General features: G+C 52.4%; 2 protein-coding genes across 2 annotated transcripts in view; one reads left to right on the forward strand and one right to left on the reverse strand.

Annotated features, from left to right (window-relative positions):
- Positions 1–2,950: 2,950 nt before the first annotated feature.
- SOWAHB (sosondowah ankyrin repeat domain family member B) lies at positions 2,951–5,709 on the reverse strand. Its single transcript, XM_075750698.1, has 2 exons — positions 4,132–5,709; positions 2,951–4,050 (listed from the first exon to the last, which is right to left on the reverse strand). The coding sequence occupies exons 1-2, from the start codon at positions 5,503–5,505 to the stop codon at positions 3,244–3,246; spliced, it is 2,181 nt and encodes a 726-aa protein (XP_075606813.1). The 5' UTR covers positions 5,506–5,709; the 3' UTR covers positions 2,951–3,243.
- A 5,013-nt stretch (positions 5,710–10,722) lies between these two features.
- The window catches only part of SEPTIN11 (septin 11), a 57,758-nt gene continuing 47,896 nt past the window's right edge, over positions 10,723–20,584 (forward strand). The window contains exon 1 of the mRNA XM_075750899.1: positions 10,723–10,896. Within this exon, the coding sequence (XP_075607014.1) occupies positions 10,870–10,896 (27 nt within the window). The 5' untranslated portion in view covers positions 10,723–10,869. The remainder of the gene's footprint in view (positions 10,897–20,584) is intronic.

Here is a 20,584-nt window from a genome sequence, read left to right on the forward strand (position 1 = left end):
CGGGCTCAACAGTAGGTGATGGGTAAAGGCTACCGTGTGAAAAAGCACCCCGCTCCTTTGAAGGACGTGGCTTTTGGAGTACAAAGCAGTTGGTTAGAGATAAGAGTTGGAGAACAGAGGGGTGGACTTTGTCATCATCAGCCATCAAGTGGGAGGTGTGTTTTCAAAAGCAGTGAGAGGAGAGGGCAGAGTCCTGCTGTGCGTTAATCCCTGATATGTCCTGTGTTTCAGGGTGGTGCAAAATCAGATGCCTGGATTGGGTGTGACGTCCACCTGCAATGAGGAAACAGCAGTGTGCAGGGTGTGGAAGGGGCCAGGCAGGCTGATGAGTAAGTAGCAAGGAGGTCAGAAGCGCTTTGAAACGGAGATGCTCAGGCTGTGTGTGTGGGTAGCCAGGGGTGAATTGTTCCTGGGGCACTGGACCTATGGCATCTGCATCGCCCCTGCCTGATGCTCCAGGGCGGTTCCTCCAGGCATGGCTGATGAAAGATCTGGCCCTGCCTTCCACAGCTGGCTGGAGGTGGATTTTACCCTGCCTGTTGCTTATTTCACCAACAGAAAGCTTGGAGGATGAGGCTTTCCGTGGGTTAAAAGAGTGGTTATTCCCACAAGCAGTGACCGATTGCTTTTTACAAGTGTGGTGTAGGAGCTGTGCACTATTACTAGCGTTAGCAGTCCAAGAACTCCTAAGTAATCCTAGGGTGACAAACAGGAGTGACGGCACACTGATCCACTAGGGAAAGATTTTTGCCGTTCCAGACTTCTTTGAACTAAGAGTTGCTTTATAATTTAAAAATTGGAGAAAGCAGCTTGTCTGTGTTATCTCAACAGGCGAGCAAACAGTTGTCACAAACTGTTTTCACAACTTGTTGTTAGACTGCTGAACTAAATACTGCTAGGGAGAGAAAACTGCTCTGAAAAAGATGACAGACAAGGTCCGCAACAGCACGCAGAAAAAGAGCGCTGCTTAGATTTTGCGTCACAGAGAAGGGTCATGGAAAGGCTGTAAAATGAGAATCCCAAGGTAACGCTGTCCGTCTCAGTCTTTGTCTTAGCAACCCTGGAGAGAGTAAAGGGAAAACCTTATTCTTTGGAAACTGTAGATGGCTGTGGAGCAAAAGTAGGTTCCCCACCAGACAGCTTTAGTCAGCACACAAAGTTATTTCATTTGCACTTTGTTCCCTGAAGCTTGCTGTACGTGAAGGCTCTGGTGGCATCCCTGATACCCCCGTCTACAGGTTGTTTTTAAGAGCTTCTAGCTGAGGCTCGTGGAAAGCTTGAGGGAGTCTGGTGCGTGTTGTGAACGGTGGCAGCGGCTCTGAAGCTGGTGGAAGAGACTGACATTTTACCAGGCAACAGCCATTTTGCATGTTTGTGCTGATCTAGGGTATAACCCCTAGCTGGATCTAAGGGGGAAGATAAATTGGATTTCTTCTGCCGTGGGGGAGCCCTGGGGGCCCCTCTAGGTGTCCATGTCAATAGCTCAGAGCCCACATCAGAGTTGAATTTCTTATGAGTTCAAGCTAGTGGCGTCTTCTCAGAGAGGAATGATTGTTCACATGACACGGCCTTGGCTTACTGAGGTCTTTCCCCTCTGAAAGGAGAAAACCAGGCTGGGAAAAGGCCACAATCTTTTGTGGCCACAGAGTGAGGCAGAGTCGCTTCCCTTGTGCAGGAAAGAGTTCCTCCCTCAAATAAACCAAAGCAAAGCGGAGACCTCAATTAGTGCTTGAGCAAGTACTCGAGGCATTCCCCAGTATGCGTGTTATGCAAGGGTCAGGTTCTGCTGCCCTGATTCCCATTCCTCCCCGAAACTACAGGCATTTAGACACATGCCTCAAATCCATGAGCGGTCCCACCTACTGCGCTGGTCTGCCCCGAAGTGTCCTGCTGAAGCAGAGCCAGCAGCCCTAGTTTCACAAGCACTGACACCCACTGGTCCTATATCTGCGTTCACCCAGCAGCGGGAGCATTGACCAGACAGGGATGTTCTGCTGTCTCATCTATCTTAGCTCTCTTCCTGCCTTCGTAAAGCATCTACAGGAGAGTCAGATCAGGTGCAAGATTAACCTATTGTATTTTTTTACTGTTTAGAAGCTCTTTTATACTAAATCAGAAAGCGGAGTTCATGATAGGACCCACATAATCCAGTGAGATTCCTAAAGCCAGCTAGTTATTTTTAATTTCTCCAGAATTAGTGCATGGGATGTCTCTCCCCTTTCCTGGACCCCCAATCCCACTCACTCCCATCACATAAACACTTACGAGGCAATTTAGGGCTGGGGTCTCTGGGCAAATGCAGCTCTGGTTATGAAACTGCTTTCCCCCTACGAGCCTGGGAACTGTACCGCAGCACAGCTCCTTTTCTGCCCAACTCGGGTTCCTGCAGCAATGCTTTCCATCCCCAGGCATGGGAACGGGGCTCTGGCCTCAACGTGGGTACCACTTCCTAGTCCTGTGATGTGAGGAAAGGGACTGGAGGTGCAGGAAGGAGGGGGCGGTATCGGTGCTGCCGGGCAGCCTGGGGCAGTCTTGGGGAGGAGTAGGGCTGCGGTGCTGCCCTGCATTCCTTTCCGCACAGGCTAGTGGGCAAGACGGGCTGAGAAATGGAGTGGGTGTGCTACACCCTCCTCAACTCGGGGCTCTCCCCGAAAGCGGCCGCCCTCTGCCACAGCCAGTCGCTCTCTGAGGACTTGCTGGAAGGCTGGACCTTGATCAGCTGCATCGTTAAAAGCAGGACTCTGTCCTTAATCTGCTGGGATTAAAAAGGGATGTAGTCTTAATTAGTCCCCAGAATTTAGGCAGTGTAAACAAGTGTTTTGCAAACCTCAGAACCAACAACTATCTATTGCTGTAAGCAAAAACAAGTGCTCTGCCCTGGTTGGGACCAGGCTGAGAGCTTCACGTCAGACTCGGAGACCCCCAACCCACGGTCCCCCTAACGCTGGCGATTGTGGCTGCATGCAGCAGCTGGTGCCCACCCTGTAGGGTGCGTAGGACTTTCCTACCAAGGGTTCGGATGTGCTTCCAGCGGAGTCATTGCATCTTCTCACTGGCAGTAAAGCAAGAAATGGGAGGGAGGGCAGAGAGGCTCAGACAACGGTTCATTGGATTAATTTAAGAGTACATTCTTCAATAGGTTCAATCGGTTTCACAGCTTTTTTTCCGCCTGCCTGGCTTCCTCTTGCGGAACGGCCACCGAGGTCCCATCTCCACTGGCAGGGATTGCCAGGGAGCTGTGTCTTAGTCACTCTCACTGCCACTTCGGTGGGATGCCGCCCCACGGCCGTGCTGCGGCCTGAGGCAGGCAGGCAGCGCTGCCCTGCCGGCGGACGGCGAGACCTTGCTGACAGATGACACGGTGCGGGCCAGGGGCTGCGTGGGGAACATAATCGTGCCTCGGGGTGCCTCCAGGAGCTGCCAGATCTCCCCCGAGGTGGAGCTGCCTAGGTACTCCCAGGGCCGTCGCCCGTTGCCGTCCCGCACCTGCACCTGGCACCCCAGTTGCAGCACCAGCACCTTGATGACAAGCTGGTGGCCGTGTATGGCAGCCAGGTGCAGCGGAGTGTACCCGCAGCCCGAGCGGGCATCCACATCCAAGGCCAGCCCAGCCTGCCGTGCCGCCGCTGCCAGCTCCTGCAGGCCTGGCCCATCGCCGTGCTTGGCCAGCCAGTGAAGGACTGTGAAGCCTGTCATGAAGTCCCGATGCAGGGCCAGCTCCGGCTCTTCCAGGAAGAGCCCTCGCACCTGAGCCCAGCACCCTGCTGACATGGCCACGAGCCAGGCGTGTTCCCGCTGCCCCAGCGGCACCGACAGCCCCCGGCTTGAGACATTCCTAGGGAAGCTCTTGGAGGTCATTGTGCGGGGCTGCTGCCCACAGTCATCTGGCGGTGATGGGGTGATGCCCTGCACCTCCAGCAAAGCAAGCTGGCACCTGATGCTCCTGAAGATGGGCGGCTGTGCTGGGCGACTGCTCTTGGGGGCCTGGGGCCCTGTGGGGCCCCGTGCTGGCAGCAAGGACTGCGATCGGGGTGGCCTGGCAGGGAGCAGCTGCAGAGATGGGGATGGGTGTGGCTGGGTGGGGTGCTGTGCTGGGGACTGGGATGGGGGTGGCCGGGGGGGGGGCAGCACCCCAGGACCCGATGGCAGTGGCAGGGTTTGGTATGGGTGCAGCAGCAGGGCTTGAGATTGGGTTGGTCCATTTGGGGTCAGCACCCTGGATCCCCTCGTTGGGGATGGGGATGGCCTGGTGGGAAGCTGCTGCAGGGACCGGGACTGTGATGGGGGCAGCCTGGTGAAGGGTAGCACATCTGGGCCTGATAGATGTGGTGGGGATGGGGAGGAGCTGGCAGGGAGCGTCTGCAGGGACCAGGACAGGGGCAGCACCCCTGAGGTGGACAGCAATGGCAGGGACCGGGCTGGGGGTGACTCGGCGAAGGGTGGCTGTGGGGACCGGGATGGGGGCAGGTCGGTGGGGGACAGCACCCTGGGGCACGATGATGGCAGTGGGGACTGGGATGGACCGGTGGGGGGCTTTACCGCTGGGCCCTCTGAGGGTGGTGGGGCCTTCAGTAGGGGCATCCCGGCGGGGATCTGTGGCGGAGACCGGGGCTGAGGCAGCCTGTTAGGGGGCGGCACCCGGGGGCGCGGCGGCAGGGATTGGGTTGGGGGCAGCTCTCTAGGGCGTTGTTGTGGCCGGGACCCGAACGGGGCTGACCCAGTGGGAAACGGCACCCCGGGTCCCGGCGGAGACCGAGACCGGGATGGTCTGGTTGAGGGCGGCTGCAGGGTCTCGTACGGGGGCGGCCCGGCGGGAGGCAGCTGCGGCGATCGGGACTGGGACGGCCCAGCGGGGGTTGGCGCCCCAGGACCCGACGGTAGCGCCGGGGGGAGCCGGGAGCGGGGCGGCCCGTCGGGGTGCAGCGCCCAGGGGGCCGAGGACAACGGCCGGGTCCGGTACGGGGGCGGCTGCACGGGGGGCGGCGGGGAGCGGGAGCGGGGCGGCGTCCCGGGGCCCGGCGGGGCGCCGGCGGCAGCGCGGCGCGCCCGGCGGCACTCACAGCAGAGTCCGCCGCGGCCCCGGGCGGCGCAGCCCCCCGCGACGACGGCCCCCGGGGGCCGCCCCCCGCTGGGCTGCCCTTTCTCCGCCGCCTCCCCTGGGGGACCGCGCCGCCGGTCGGGGTCGCGTCGGGGCGGCGGCGGCTCCATCTTCTGCTCCTCCTCCTTCTGTTTCTCCGGCGGCGGCAGCTCCTCATCGAGGAGGTCGCGGTACCTGCGGCGGAGGACGATGTCCTTGGAGGCGCCGGGAGCGGCGGCGGGGTGGACGGTGGCCAGGGAATTGACGAGGCTCTTGAAGTATTCGCGGCGCTCTCGCCGCTGCTGCTCGGTCAGCGCCGGGTCGCGGAAGAAACGCTGGAAGTGGCGGAGCAGCGCCGTGTTGGGGGCTCGGCCCCCGGCCGCCCAGAGGAAGTCCAGCACGGCCTCCTGGCTCAGCTCCCGCGCCATGCTCCGCGCCAGCCGGCTCTCGGTACTCTGGCTCCGGGTACTCCGGCTCGGTGCCGCACGTCGGTGCTCGGCGCTGCAGCCAGGTGCGCGGCGCTGCCGCGGCGGGGAAACCCGCCTCCTGCCGCGCCGGCCTCTCCGCCTCCTCCTTTTCCTCCTCCTTCGCAGCCGGGCTGCCACCCCCCGGTTGCCTTTGCCCGGGGTGGCGGCCCGCGGGGCTGCGCGGTTGGGGCGACAGCCGTGAGAAACGGCGGCCGAGAAGGAGGGGAGCAGGGTGGAGGGGCCGGAGGAGCCCTGCTAGTGCACTGAGAAGTGCGAGGTTAATTTGCGGGCGTGGGGTGAGGAGAAAGAGCACTTTATCAGTCGTTATGTCAGTGAACGGGCAGGAGGCTATGGGCACAAATCAAAATGCAAGAAATTCCATTTGTGTGTGAAGAGAAACTCTTTGTCAGTGAGGGTGGTCAAGTACTGGAGCAGGTTGACCGGAGAGGCTGTGGTCTCCGTCCTCAGGGACGTTCTAAGCTCCGCTGGAAGCAATCCCGCTCTGCAGGGCCCTGCCTGAGCTGGGGCTGGAGCAGACCACCTCCAGAGGTGTCTTCCAACCTGAACCGTGATTCTGTGACTTAGGAACATCGGCGATAAAGATACATGAATGTGTTGCGGTTCAGGGTACCTGTTATTACAAGTGCGTGGGATTGTAGCCATGTACGATAACCACACACAAATACCAAGAGTGCCTGAAGTCAAATTGTATCTCATATCATCTCTGTTTTTATACTGTGTAGGTTGGACACATGTCGTACTGGAGTGGGGACCTAATGTTGTTCTGTACTGCTAATGCTATTATCGTGAGCGTGTACATTACAGCTGAGAGGGATACGTCAGATCGGTGGCCCAGTGGGCAACGTGCCCTGTATACGCCAAACAAATGACAGACCCTGCCCCGAGGAGTTTGGGGAGTGGACAGTGGGTAGAAAGCATGGGAAAGAGGGTGTGCTGTTTTTTCTGTCTTACGGTCATGGAACAGAGGCATGGAGGGACTGAGCTCGATATGGGCTCGCTGGCTCTGAAGAAGTCTGGCTCAGGTCCTAAGTCACGCTTCAGAAATTCTCTCTACTGCAGGCTCCTGGGTATCCATAAATATTTGGAATATCAGCTCCAGCCTGCCGCAAACCCAGAAGCGTATGCAACCTTCACAAACCCCGGGCAGAGGTTGCAAGAGATGGTGCGTACAGGCTTGCGGTTTCTGTTTTGGCAACACAAAATCTTAGGATAACTTTTAAGGTTCAGACCCTGCAAACACGTGCGAGAGTGGATGCGTGCGGCCCTGTTGCTCTCAGGTAAGCAAGCTACACGGGTCCGCGCTTTTGGATTGTTGACTCCGAACCGTTAGTGTCTGCCGTAGTACATTATTGTGCTGGTTTGCGGGATAAATGTGACTGTGGAGCTGCAGGACTGCTAAATTGTAACGTCTGGAGTGGTGGGAGCAGCCCTAAGAGAAACTCTCAAGTTTCTAGGTTAGAAGTTACAGTTTAGGCAATGTATCAGAAAAGTCTTCCAGTGTGCCAAGATGTGGGTCCTTGGGTGGCACGGCAAGAGAAACTGCGCTGCGTGCCCTGCCACACCTTGCTTTTGGATTTCCCTTGGGTGTATCCTGTAGGAGAGTGTGGCTACATCCCGTCAGTGGTGTTCATCTGAGTAGGGTGCAGGTGCTGGGAACAGGGTAAGGCTCGTGTTAATATTTTACCATTTTGCACATGCTTTTGATACAGTTCTTTGAGGCATAAATACCTTTCTCGCTCTTCCTCTGATGAACCCTGAATTGCAGTCACAACTGCGTTTGATAGCAACACGCTCTCAGTGGCAGCGGTTGCAGTGAAATGAATGGAGCATAATGATATATATATATGATCGCAAATAAGAGAGGAGGGTAGATTGTGAAGATAAACAATCCGAGTAAACAACAGTGGCAAATGACAACACTACTGTGAAAGTGTTGTTTTGGTTTAATGGACTAAAGCGTAAGCAGGAGGCTTTCCATGATATCATATTGTCATTTAAACACCCTTGGAAGTATTATCTTGCTTACTATAAGCTTAGCTTTGACTAAGAAAGTAGAGGTTTTTTTACAGAGAAATGTCAGCTCTCCCCCTGTAAACTTTTTTCATGAAGTTAGCGAAACACTCAGGTAACTTCAAGTGACTGCTGAAGGACCTGCAGGACCGAGACCGGCGCTGAACGGCGATGCTTTCGCGTTGCTGAGGTTGGAAAAGCCTCACTGAGCTTGTTCGAGTGCAGTGGGTTAAACTAACGCGTCTCGCTTGACAGTCGCTACTGGCTGGAAATGTGTTGCTTACCGGATAGCTCAGATAACGGCCAGTAATATGGCAGTTGGTCGTAACCCATTTGGTTATGATTCTCTGTCGATACCCTTTGTAGGCAGATGCAGAAGTCTGCTGAAAGAGTCGCTCGCGTTGATTCCGAGGCAGACCAAATGCTGCAACGCGTCTCTCCCCTGACAGCCTGAGCTGCAAATCACATTTTGGGATTAAGGAGGTATAATGCTGCATGCAGGCAAGGAGAAGCACAGCCCTGCTACCTGGACTTGCTTTGTCGTCTGCTTCACGCTAAGAGGTTTAAAGAGACTCTTGTTTCCCCTAATGCTCGAATGATTTACCTTGTCTGCAAATCTGTCCCTTTTGGTTGCGGGTAGGAGTCTTCCGAATGGCTGAACTTAGGCGGGGTCTCGCCCTCTTTGGGAGTTCAGGACACAGCAGGTTTCTTGATTCTTTGGGTGAAATTTGAGTAAGTTGTGAGTAGTGCTAATCACAAAGTGGAGGTAGGATCAAGCATTACTTCAACATTAAAAAAAAAAATAAAAATCTCACCACTTAGTCTTGTAGCTTCCTATTGTGCAAGAAGATGTTGCCTTTCGGGAGCTATGTACCTGTATTTGTTTTCAAAGACGAGCTAAGTTAACCCAAGTTCTGTGTATGCTTGGGTATTTTCTCATCCCATGAGAAAATGACACAAAAGGTGGTTAAAGCATCGTTGTGCCCTATCTGCAAAATTATGCAAAACAGCTTTGGAAAAACAGAAACAGTTCCCACAGGGTCTCTAGAAGGAGGGACTGGCAATTCCCTTTGCACGGGTACCGATTTGTTAGCAGCACTTATGAAACTTTCAAGAGCTAAGGGTCTGCTTCTTCACGCTGAACACTAGGAATGCAAGGAACTACGCTAGCTGAGATCTAGAAAGATTGCAGAACATTTCTTTGTCTTGACATTGCGGTTTTTTCCCCCCCTGCTCTTTCAGCGTGAACAGCCATACCCAGGAAGGTCTGCATGCATGACTATCGCAGAGAAAACTCGGCCACGGCTCTCCCAGCTTCGCGCCAAGGAGGGACAGGGTGAGTCACATTAGGGTTGTGCACACGCAGAAGATCTTTGCGTTAGTTAAGTTACGCTGATGCAGGAGTATCGCTCATGCCTCTAATTCAGAGAAGGGGAAGCTATGTCTGCCTCACCCACAGGTGCAACGAGGGCAACTCTTCAGATATGATCATCGGGTTTCCACTAGGGGCTGCACTGGTCCGAGCACATTTCCCAGTATAGGCACACTCAGCACCTCCTCACCTGGAGCCGTGCATGCAGGAGGAATTTGCTACAAGAGCAAGAACACGAGTCTATTATAGCAGCCTCCCTGGGGTATTAGCAGTAACGCCTAACACGTTAGCATAATAAAAGCAGCGTGTCAACTATGCTTGCAAAATTTTACTGGGAGAAACCCCATTAGCTTTTTTTGGTGTAGCAGCTCTTCTAATGGTGGCTGCTCCTGTGCCCCGTTAAGGGCTGCTGCCCCAGGTGCAGATCCTCAGCCCAGGTGTGAAGCAGTGCCAGGTAGTGCTCGTGTACTTCCTTTTGTTCCTGTTCACTCTGGGGGCAGGCATGGGTGAGCACTCTCAAATACCAGCTCCTGAGTCCTTCAAAACATGATAAGAAGAGCTGCAGGAAGGAAATACTTGGACTTTGTAGCCCTTTGTGAACACCCATGTGTTTCTTCATAGCAGTACAAAAATGGATCTTGGAGTGAAAGGTAAAAGCCTTAGGTTGAAGGGTGTGCAAATGGTAAGTGTGCCACAGAGGTCTAGTGACTTAATACTTGGGGTCTTTTATTTGTAGGAGGTGCTCTCAGCCTTTATCATCTTGGCTTTATTTGATCTGGTGGATGTTTCCGTAAGGGTGTAGCTCTGATACGTCTGTGATTCAACACATTCCTTCGTGTGTGCGGCGAACGCGGTCTGTCTTTGGTAGCCTTTTGGGGTTTTGTGCCTTGCAAAACGCTGCAGGACCCTACCCAGCAGGGCCCTTCCTTCGTTGCTGCCTTGGTTGAGGACTCGTGAGCAGACATGGTGAATTTAGCCCTAAGACTCCCACATTTGCAGGTAAAGGGATGTGATGCTTAACAAGGGGATGTTAAGCGTTTTGCCAGGTAGAGCAGCAAGGAGCCAGCTGTGCTTCATTTTATTCCTGGAAATCACTTACCGGAGTGGGAGAGGAACTGGTCACCATGGCAGTTGTTTGGTATACCGGATTTGTTTGAAAAGGGACCATGGCTGTGTTTGGCAGGAGGGGACAGCTCTGTGAAACACAAGGAATAAGGTGCCTGGCTTTGCTCTCTGCGTTACTGCATGGGGGGCATTAGGGACTTCTGTTGGCAATCAGCCCCAGCTGTGGGAGCTCCCCTCTGACTCCCTGTTAGAAATATCTCTTTGCCGAATCCCCGTCCTCCTTCTTAACCGAACCGGGGGAAGGAGGACCTTGCCAGTGCCTTGCTTGGCCGTCTCTTTGCAGCGGCACACCTGGAGCAGATCAGTCTCTTGGCTTTCAGCTGTCTCCCCATCGCTGCGGGGCTGCCAGAGTCGGAGTGACGCTTTCAGGTGAAGAGGATGGGTACAAGCGGCGCGGCTGGGGGGGAGCGGGCAGGGAGCAGGCCGAGCTCCCCCTCCCCGGGCCAGCCGGGCCGGTGGGGCAGAGCGGCGCGGCCCCTCCCCGAAGGGCTCTCCAAGAGAGGCATTACTTGCAATTACTGCTGGGGATTGACTGCAGTCCTGCTGCAGCCCCCCGGGGCTCCAGCCTGCTTTCGGGGTTCCCCGAGAGGTCGCGGCTCTGCAGCCGGCCGGGGCCGCGTCGCCCGCCCGCCCGCGCTCCCCGGCGGCCCCGGGGGAGGGCCGGGGGGGTCCCGCCTCGCCGCCCGGCCCCTTTGCATTGCGCATGGGCCCTCCCCGCCGGGTGGCCATGTTGCCGTCCTAGCAGCCAGCGCAGAGGAGGCGGCGGCGGGCCGGGGAGCGCAGCGCACTGCACCGCGATGGCCGTGGCCGTGGGAAGACCGGCGGTGGGTGCGGCGGCGGCGGGGAGTGGTGGCGGGGGGCTGCGCTGCTGGAGGACGGAGGGGTGCGATGCAATGCCAGGGGCGCGGTGCTGGGGGTGAACTGCCCGAGTACGGCGGCGTGCAGTGCCGGGGGTTGTAGGGATGCCGTGCCGGGGACGGTAGGGGTGCAGCGCCCGGGAGGTAATGCGGAGGGCTGCGGGGGTGCGATGCCGGAGGGGGCGGCGGGCGTGCCGGGGCGCCGCCGCCTCTGCCCGTTCCCGGGGCCGGGGGGAACCCGCGCAAAACTTTTTCGCCCGGATTTGGGGCCGCGGCTCTTTGTTGCAGCGGGGCCGGCGGCAGCGGCAGCTCCTCCCGGAGCCGTTCGCGTTGAGCCGCACGGGGCAGCGGGGACCCACCGGCGGAGGTCCCCGAGCTGCTCCCGCTGGGGCCGCGTTTGGTGACTTGCCGCGGGTGTTCGTGCCCTGCCGATTCCCATGGATGGGAAAACTTGGGAGTGGGGAAGGCTGCGCCTCTTACAGGCTGGGCGGGCGGGCGGGGAAATGCCCGCAGCCCCCGGGGAAAGGCTTTGGGCGCTCGGCTGCGGCGGGCTACGGGCTTGGAAATCCCGGCGTGAGAGTCTTCCGAGGGGCACGCGTGTTTTGCATCTTCCAGCGTGACCGTTTTTCTGGGGACGTGGTGGCCGGGAGTTTTTTTACGTCCATGTTGAGAAAGACAAAAGATTTCCCCTTCACACAGAGAAAGGAAAAAAGAAAAAACACACCCAAAAACCAAAACAAAAACCCGCTACAAAACCTAGCAGATGCTGTTCCCAAAAAGCAAGTCTCTCTTGCATCTAGCTTGCAGAACCGTGAATGAAACTCCACCGTGACCGGACTGAATGCGCTTTTGTGCGTTGTCGGCCGGAGGAGGGAGAGGGACTTGACCGACATTCCGGTAACTTTTTCAGTGCTTGCGAATAAAACAGATGTTGCCCACGAGCGGAGGACTCGAATGTGGCTCCTTCTCATAATAAGGAAATAGTCTGTGTTCAAGATGTGACCAGGATGAGACAGTTTGTTTTGGCTTTTATTATGCACTTCTGGGTCTGCGGGGCTGTATGGTTCCTCTGATGTGGCAAAACAAATATATGAAGATGGGGTTAATGGTGTTACTGGAGGTGGGGAAGTTATGCTACTAAGCAAAATAAAAGCTGATATTTGTTAGCAGAATACCTATAAATTATACCAGCTGTTTGTAAAGCTGCTTCTGAAACGATTCCTTGATCTTAAGTTCTAAAGCATGCTTAGAAATGGAATTTTGTCTTTCAGTCTAAGAAGATGCATTGAAATCACTACTTGAGCTGGTTTTTAGGGCAGGCTGAAGGGTATTGCCAAGCTGAGCCGCTCCGCTTTGTGTCGAGTAGCAACCTCGCAAGATGAATAGGCTCAGGAACGTGGCTTGTTGCAAGATGCGATAGCTGTTTGTTCTTGCGTATGAGTTTTGCTTTATTTTTCTGTTGTTACATGAAACCCGTGCCGCTACTCAGCCTCTCGCATTTTTGGTTGAGCAATCCCAAAACAGCATCCGCAGAGGGTTTAACACCAGTTAAACCAAATTCATAATTGTGTGCCATTGAATCCGGTCCAGTGGGACTGATTGCAGAATGAAGCGTCCTTCAGCGTAAGAAGCATGTGCGTGTGGGAGAGCGAAGGGGGAGGGCACTCAGCTTTCTCATAAGCAGCTGGTGGGCAGACCGTTCGTGCTCCAGAATAGGTGCTTTTTGGAGAAGAGAGTTTTATCTTGGGGTGATAAGAGAAGAAAGGACAGTGGGCCGGTAATCAGTAGATGTCGGGGGCGTTTCATCTCGTATCCCTTGTTATCTAATCCTCTCTGCTACCGCTTTGCATGCTGCTGTTGTGTTGCTTGGGGGGTGGTGGTGGTAGGGAGTTTGAAGAAATAGTTAATTATATGGTAGGGCAAGACAAGGCTGATGAACGTTTGCTTATCAAGCTTTCAACTTAATAATCATATTTTATAAGGGCCCTGAGTGGTATGCATCTTGTTGGAAGGAGCATGGGGGTAGAATTAAAGGAAGGGGAAAGAAAAGGAATGAAACGAAAAGCGAGTCAGTTTGACTTAAAACTATGATAACATTCCTGAGTCACAACCTTTTACGTCCTGGCAGGATATTATGTTAATTGTAAAAGCATGCATAAAAAATGACTTGAGCGAACTGCTCTGAAGTGTCTGTGTTTAATTGTAGCTGAGCAGGGCGTGTTTTGGTAGGATGGGCGGCTCTCATTTTAAGGCCCTGCTCCCACAGATGTGGAGGCACATGTGTAATGCACTGCCTGTAATTTCGTTTGACTTAATAGAGACCGATCTCAGTATGTAAATGTAAGGCATGCATAAGCAGAGTTTTGGCAGGATTGGTGCTGGGAGCCGCCACGGGACCTCTCAGCTGATGAAAGCCATGCGAATGCTTAAACATGCATCAGAGTGGAAGGATGCATATGGTCATCTGGGCTCAGTGTGAGATAAGCCACTTGCAGTCTGGAAACTCTTGAGATGTGCTAGATGGGGGATCCCCTTCCTCCTCTGGGTTAACTACCAGCATCTTGACCAGTGCTGGCTGGTTTCTCGGTAGTTCGGAGCATGGAAGAGGGCTCTGGCCTCCCTACCCTTCTCTTTATTTGTTTATCCTAAATGTTTACAGACTCGTGGCTTGGTCTAGTTAAAGGAGCAAAACTGACGTTTACTCGTATGTGTAGACTAATGTATACTCCTCTCCAAGTCAAACAAAAATTGATGGAAAATGACGCTGGAATACAAATTTTACGTGGGAACCATGGGTAACGTTGTCTAAGAGATTAGAACACCACAGTGTATTCTTCCATCTGTTTTAAAAATACTTGATAGTGAGAGACTGCCGGTATCCATGGAGGGGAGGGAACGAAAGAGGGAGACAAGAAGGTAGAGCTGGGCTAGCGGAGCTGAAGACTCTACGTGCTCTGTCTTTCTCTGAGCAGCAGAGGTACCAGCACCCACCGGGGTCAGCAAGGGCAGTGGGGCAGCGCCTTTGGAAAGCCACGTCCGTGTGTGTTGGCGGGTGGAGCAGGGCCACCGTGACCACTGCTTTTAGCCAGTGAGATGAGCACTAAGAAAGGAGATGGAGCCTTGGCTCCGTGAGCGTTGCTGTGCTCTCGGTAGCTGAGCGTCTGGTCGCCTTCAGTGACGAAGGTGGGACTGGGTGGGAGAAGAGCTACTGCAGGTGGAGAGCTGAGGCTGAGACAGGCTGGGGGCCGAGGCGAGTCAGGGATGGACCCTCGAATGGGGAGTGGATTGTTGTGCTTCAGGCACAGGTCAGCAGTGCCCTGGCTGCTTTGCAGCTTGTCGCTTTCCAAGTGAACTGCCAGGCCGAGCTGTCCCTGCTGTCGGGTATCCTCCAGGGAGCATCGCGGGGCTGTGGGTTTTCCCGCCAGTGAATGCGGCGATGGATGTTGTGGGCTTGGGTGGCACTGCTGGGGCTGCAGAGGTGGCCGGGACGTGGGTTTTGGCTTCCTTGCCCGCTTTCAGCTGCGGAGTGTGGCTTTTTGGGTCTGGCCAGGCTCAGCTGTCTGTGCCAGGGAAGCAGACCTGGGTGGTGCACGCAGGACTTGAGTATTTTAGTTTGTGAACTCTTCATTTCCTTTATTCACCTCGGTGGCTTGTTTGCAGTAGGAAATTCTTTCAGACAATTCTTGTTGCTCCTGTTGATGTTAACAATGGTGGGAACCTGCCTCCTCCTTGCCCTGTTTTCAGCACAGCCTCGGTTGTGGAGCGTGCTCTGTGTCCGGCTCACTGCAAGCTCGGGGCCTCTGGCTTTTCCAGCATCAAGTGAGCTGACCTGGAGTCAGGATCTGATGGAGGTACTTGGAAAAATCCTTATTTTGTGTAGATGAGATCATAGGGAATCAATTTTAGTGTCTGAGTAGGGCCTCTGAAATAATGATGGGGATTGATTAAGTAAGCAGCATGAATTTGAGAAGTAAAATATTTACTCAGAGCTGAGGCATATTTTATATGTTCCCTTCCCACCCCTGCAGCCCCTGAGAGAGATGGCTTTCCTGACTGACTGCCCGCTTCAGAGAGATTTGAGGGTTGTCGCTCCCTCTGTGCCCTTGGTATGCCTCCTCTTCTCGAGGTGATGCTGAGAGCGTGGGCATGAGGTTGCTCCGTAGCTTGTGGCTGGCTTTGCAGGAGAGATGCCGAGGAGACGCTGTCTTCTGTTGGCCTGGCAAATGCTTCTGCCTTGTGCGACCTCTTTGTTGGCTTGGTTTGGCTCTAGGCTTCAGTCCTATAAGCTACAGGGGCTCTTGCAGGAAAAGATGCTGAGGCAGTTTGAGCTTGGAACAGTTGGGTGTGACCGGGTGATTTTAAAAAGAAACAAAAAAAGCCCCACAATAGTACTTGAAGCTTTTTTTAGGTACGCTATGTAGCTGCCTTCACTTCCAGCTCTGTGAACAGCTCTCCAGCCTACTGTAATAAGTGATGCGTAATAATGGTTCAGACAAACACCACGGTGCTGTTAGCATTCAGCATTAATACTGATGGAGAATGCTCCAGATCAGAGGCAGAAAACCAAGTTCAGGGTCTTGTCTTGGCTAAGAGCAGCGATAACAAAAACTTACCCCAAATGTTCTTCTTTCTCCCTATATTATAAGTGCTAGTTTGCTTGCTGCTGTGTGATGCGTTCAGTGAGATGGGAATAGGAGATGCTTTTTCTTGGCTGCTTTATTACATCTGGATGCCTTTCTCCCTCCTCTAGGCTGCGGTGCCTGGTTTAGACGTAGGTGGGCCAGGACCGGCAGGAGTCGGCAGAGCTGTTTTCATCCACCGCTCGGGCAGGTGTGATTAATGCGGGTGTAGGCAAGGCCCACTTGGCCTTGCATGCGGTGGTGGAGAAAAAGCCGTGAGAAGGAGGAAAAGCTCCTCGTGGTTTTGGCGATACCCAACCCTTCTGCAAGCTTTCTCCCTGTGGCTGCGCTGTCTGCTCGTCCGATATAAGCGATACCCGCTGTTGGCATGAAATGCGGTCCAAAGGCCATTATTGCCTTTTCACTAGGAGTACAATTAATTTGCTGAGCTCTGCACTTGATAAGTCTTGAGCTATCTCTCAGACTCCTTATGTGTAAAAAAAAAAACCCCAAAACCAAAAAAGACTGTGCCTGTGTTTAGAAAAGTGGCTAAGTAGCCTTAGGATCTGAATTTGCAATCAGAGCTTTTGAAGTTGCTGAAAATATGGAGGAGCTGAATCTTTTTCTCAGGCTTTTTGTTTTCTTTGGTAGCATCCCACTTAAGGTGATGGCAAAGAGCAGGCTACGACTGGGTTTTGGGGTTTTATGTTTGTTTGTTTTTTTGATCTCAGCTTATAGCTTCTTTAGATCTTTGTTATCTAATTGAATTTTCTGTTACCATTTCTGCATCCCAGATTTATTTTCAAACGGGATCTGGCTGCTGGAAATATGTTACTGAAGTACTGTAATTGCAGGTTATTTCTTTACCAGATCTGGTCATGAATACTTGGCGCAAGCTGATAGAAAAAGACTTGTTTTAGAAACATTTTGGTTTTGCCACAGATGTTTCCCGTGTTGCCAGTGGCTCCTGAGAACTGATTGCTGTGCACAGCAGCAGTTCTAATGTGAGTTCTTTCTGGAAATCTGCGTGCGTCTCATGTAGTTCATTCAGAAAATATATTAACCCCAGTCACATGATGGGAATGGAAGGGAGAAATAGTGTTTTGCCTCCCGAGGGGGATCTTTGTAAATGATTTGCAGGACTGTTTGGGTCTGTTTGTGGATCTGAAGGTGTTCTGCAAAGTCTGGGTGTTTTGCCGGGGGTTACTTGGGTGCACAGTAAAGTACCATGTCCTGCGTAAGCAAGAGACTCCACAGAATCCATTTTCCAGGCGTGCATTGAATGCACCAAGCGTGTGAAATGCTTTGCTCGAGCACATTAACGTGGCTTGAATTAGGTTTCTGATGGTCTGGGGGTGGCAGCCTCTGGTTTTGTCTATAAAGCAAATGGAGGTGGGAGAGGAGCAAGTTTGGTAGACGGCTCGCTCGGTGACAGCACGAGTTTGTATTTCCCTCTTCGGCAGGGCAGCACGGTGACCGATTCGCAGTGAAGTACAAGAGCGCAAACTGCGGTGGAGATCGTATTGCAAGTCTGCTTTTATTCTTTCAGATAGAGGTTCCCTCTTGTAGCCACAGCCAAATCTTTGTGTCACGAAGCACGCAAATCTTCTCCTTTTAGCCCCTGTGAAAATCCATCTCCTCCAATCTGAGTCAGCCTAGGAGCTTTTGGCAGCTTTCAAATGAATGAAGAATAGCAGGGTGACGGCCCTGATTTTATTGTTCCGGGGCAAAATTTGGCAGGCAACCGCCTAGCTTGGAAATAAGAAATTTGCAACCTGGAGAGGTGGAGATATCTGGTGATCATTGACGCTTGTTCTTGGCATCTCTCTGCAGTAATGTGGATCACCCCACACCTTCTAGATGTGTGTAGGAAATGTACGGGCTTGCCAATGAAGAGGTTGCGCATGAATGTAGTTGGATTTTCCTTTTCTTGTTTCTTCATATGATGAAAGAATTTTCTTTTTTCTGTTGTTCCCTTTCATGTTTATTGATAGAATTAAATTCCCTGTCTGTCTGCAGAATGAACTTAGGAACAGCATGGCTAATGATATTTCGATAGTCTTTGGTTTTGTTTTGTTCCTAGTTTGAGATGTCAAGACTGGTACTTTCAGAAATTGCTGAATTAGCGGGAAACACTTCTCATTTATTCTCAGCTTTTACAGCTAAAAGATACGGTCGTCATACTGTGAGCAGGTATATTGCTAGCTGTAAATGCTAGCAGTGATTATACGGCTTAACGCAGCCATCTGGGACTGAACACATGCACAGTCCTCAAATCTTCATGTCAAGACCCCAAGAGGAGCAGGGATTTTGCCAAGTCGTCTGGTGACTTGCTGTAGTGGTAAATCACACCGCTTCACCACCACATCCGTTGGCTGCTGCTTTTTCCTCCCCCAAATCTGTTTCACGTCCTGGTTGAGCTATGGCAGGTCTAATTGTGCCTTTTCTTTCTCGGTCAGTCGCAGAGTTCTGCGCCCTGATTTATTTTTCTTTGCCTCTGAGTCGGCCCGACACAGGGTCTAGGCACTGATGTGTGTGTGTGGGGAAGTAATTTTTTCAAATAGTATGTCAGCAATTTTATCTGTGAAGCTTTCCCCAGTTGTGGCCAGGTAATGCAACTTGCCGCTGTTGTTGTTTTTAACAGAAGAAACAATGAATCAAGGCTTATGCCTTTGTTAGCTTATAAAAATCAGAAGATTAAAATTTTTAATTACATTCGAGAAGGGTTTCATTTATTTCCTGTATATTGTGTGTAATTTCCAAGCAGAGAAACAATCCTTTATGCTTTTTAGATGAATGCTCTTCTGCCACAAAGTATCTTTTATCACAGAAAATGCCAACCTAGTCTCTTTCTGTTTCATCTGTCTCATTAATATTGAATCCGTGGCACTTTAATATGGCAGCCGAAGCAAAGCAGGGAATTTCAGCTAATATCTGACAACGGCAAGCTGAGATTAAATGACATCTGAGCGCAATCTGCTATATATAAAGTAATTGGCATTTTTCAGGAGCATTTGACCTAATTTATGGTGTCTTTTCTCCCCCTGCCCCCTCAAATCTTTCTTCGGAGGTTGGTTAGTCATCCGGCTTTCTGAGCTTTCAGCCTGCTTTTGAGATGGTGCTTGGTGCCAGCCAGTCCCCTGAGCCCCTGCAGGGGTGAGGGCTGCTGAGCATCTTTGGGGAGCAGGTTGGGGGGTCCGAGGGAGGGTGCTCCTCTGGTCGGTGTCAAGGCTGGTGTGCGAGGGGTCTCCGTAAAGGACCCGCTATGAGAAGGGTCAGAGGGTGCCGCTTCTGCACCTAGAACATGCGTTTCCCCTGTGCAGGACCCATTTTGGAAGTTGTGGAATGAGGCTGTGGCCAGAGTCCGGAGGCATACCCTCCTTCCCAGCTTTGAGTGAGCTCTTGCAGAGCTCTTGGGTCTTTCTCGTAGGCGTGGCTCAGTCTTGCGGGGAACGGGAGGGTTTGGCAATGCCAGCGCAAGTCCCTGGTGTCCGGTGGAGGTGGAAAGTGGCCCCGGATCTGGGAGCTGCTTCGCGCTGGGGAGAACCTGCGTATGAGTCTCTGCTTTGGCCCTCGGGCAGCTCTTCAGTGAGGTAGTAGTAAAGCCTTCTGGAGCTCTGACTTAGAAAGAAGCTGGGCTGAAACTCGGAAATAAGCAACTTGTCAAAGAAATGCCTTACTTTCTGGGGTGCACAGTTGATGATCACTGAACCACTGGAACGCTTTAGTTTGGTTTCTGATAGATAATTGCCAAAAAAGGGGCGGCATCGGGGACTTGGGGTTTTGTGTTTGCAGGTAGCTGAATATTCATGCTGCTGGAAATCACTTTTGCTATCGCTTCAGCATTTGGAGTTATACAATTATTCATTATTAGCTCACTAATTACAAGAGCCACTTGGGATTAGGGCTTGTGCGGCTGCTGGCACGCTCCAAGTGTTTCAGCTCCTGATTTGACCTGTGGTCTTGGGCAAATACCTCCCTTTTGATTTTCACCTTTGGTTTTTCCATGTGTAAAGCAGATGATAATTTCCTTCCTTGTTTTGTAAGGTGCAAACCTGTGATCAATGAATTAATAGCAAGACCGTAGTCACCTCTACAAGCCCAGCTCTATTGCACCACATCTAGTGAGATCTTGTGGCACAGAAGCATTACTAGACCAGTGCTTCTAATTAAACGCACTTTCAAGAAAATAACTATTCGAATAAGGTCATATGCAAGTTATGTTTTCAAGGAGATTTAACAAGTAATTTCAATAAGAAGTGTTTAACAGTGAGCAGTGTGAATAACTCCACTGACCTTGTTTTTCTGGGTTTACGTAAATGCAATTGAGGGCAATTTTCACGTAGAACATTCCTAAGACATGGTGAGTTTCTCTGTTGTAAGCCGGAACCACTTAAACATCAAAGCCAGAGGTGTGGGGTTTTTTTGTTTAAACAGAAACATTATTTGAATTTGTAGTCTGACGTGTGACTACTGTCTGTTACTGAACACAGCTACGTTTCACCAGGTTTGGCCTCGCCAGGAACGGAGCTCAGAAAAGGATTTTTTTTCCATGGGGTGTGCATTACTGGGTTTTGATATAACCTGAGGAAAGGAGTATTTTTTTTTATAGCCTAACCAAGAAACCTGATGATTTCTTCGAGCGGGATGAGCCAGAAAGCTACAAGTATAAATCCAGGCAGGCTAGCTGTGATATAGCTTACGTGCAGAGAGGGGAAGTATAAAGTTCACACGGGCTAAAAAACGATCGATGTTTCTGGCACAAAATAGGTGGTTGGTCCCTATGTAAAATCTACGGTAAAGGGGTCCCAAGAGAAGAGCGTGCAGATGCTGTCCCCATCCACACTAATTGCGGTAAATGGGTCTTTTTCTGGACTGCTTGTGCTGAAATACCTTGTCAATCAAAAGCTGTTCGGGGCAGAGGACCTGGTATTTCTGATGTGGTGCAGTGCCTTGCAGAGGAGGGTCGTGGCCCAGTGTCTGGGGTTCAGTGGCGCTGAGCGATGGGAAGGAGGATGGAGCTGGCTGGCTGGATG

The sequence above is a fragment of the Balearica regulorum genome, chromosome 4, assembly GCF_011004875.1.
Source record: "Balearica regulorum gibbericeps isolate bBalReg1 chromosome 4, bBalReg1.pri, whole genome shotgun sequence".
NCBI lineage: Eukaryota > Metazoa > Chordata > Aves > Gruiformes > Gruidae > Balearica > Balearica regulorum.

Bases quoted from the DNA above. Each gene is read 5' to 3' on its own strand.
- SOWAHB (XM_075750698.1), bottom strand. From the start codon at position 5,505: ATGGCGCGGGAGCTGAGCCAGGAGGCCGTGCTGGACTTCCTCTGGGCG. The intron at 4,051-4,131 runs GTGCTGCCCCCC...CCATCTCTGCAG, and splicing joins CACTGCCATCGGGTCCTGGG to CTGCTCCCTGCCAGGCCACC.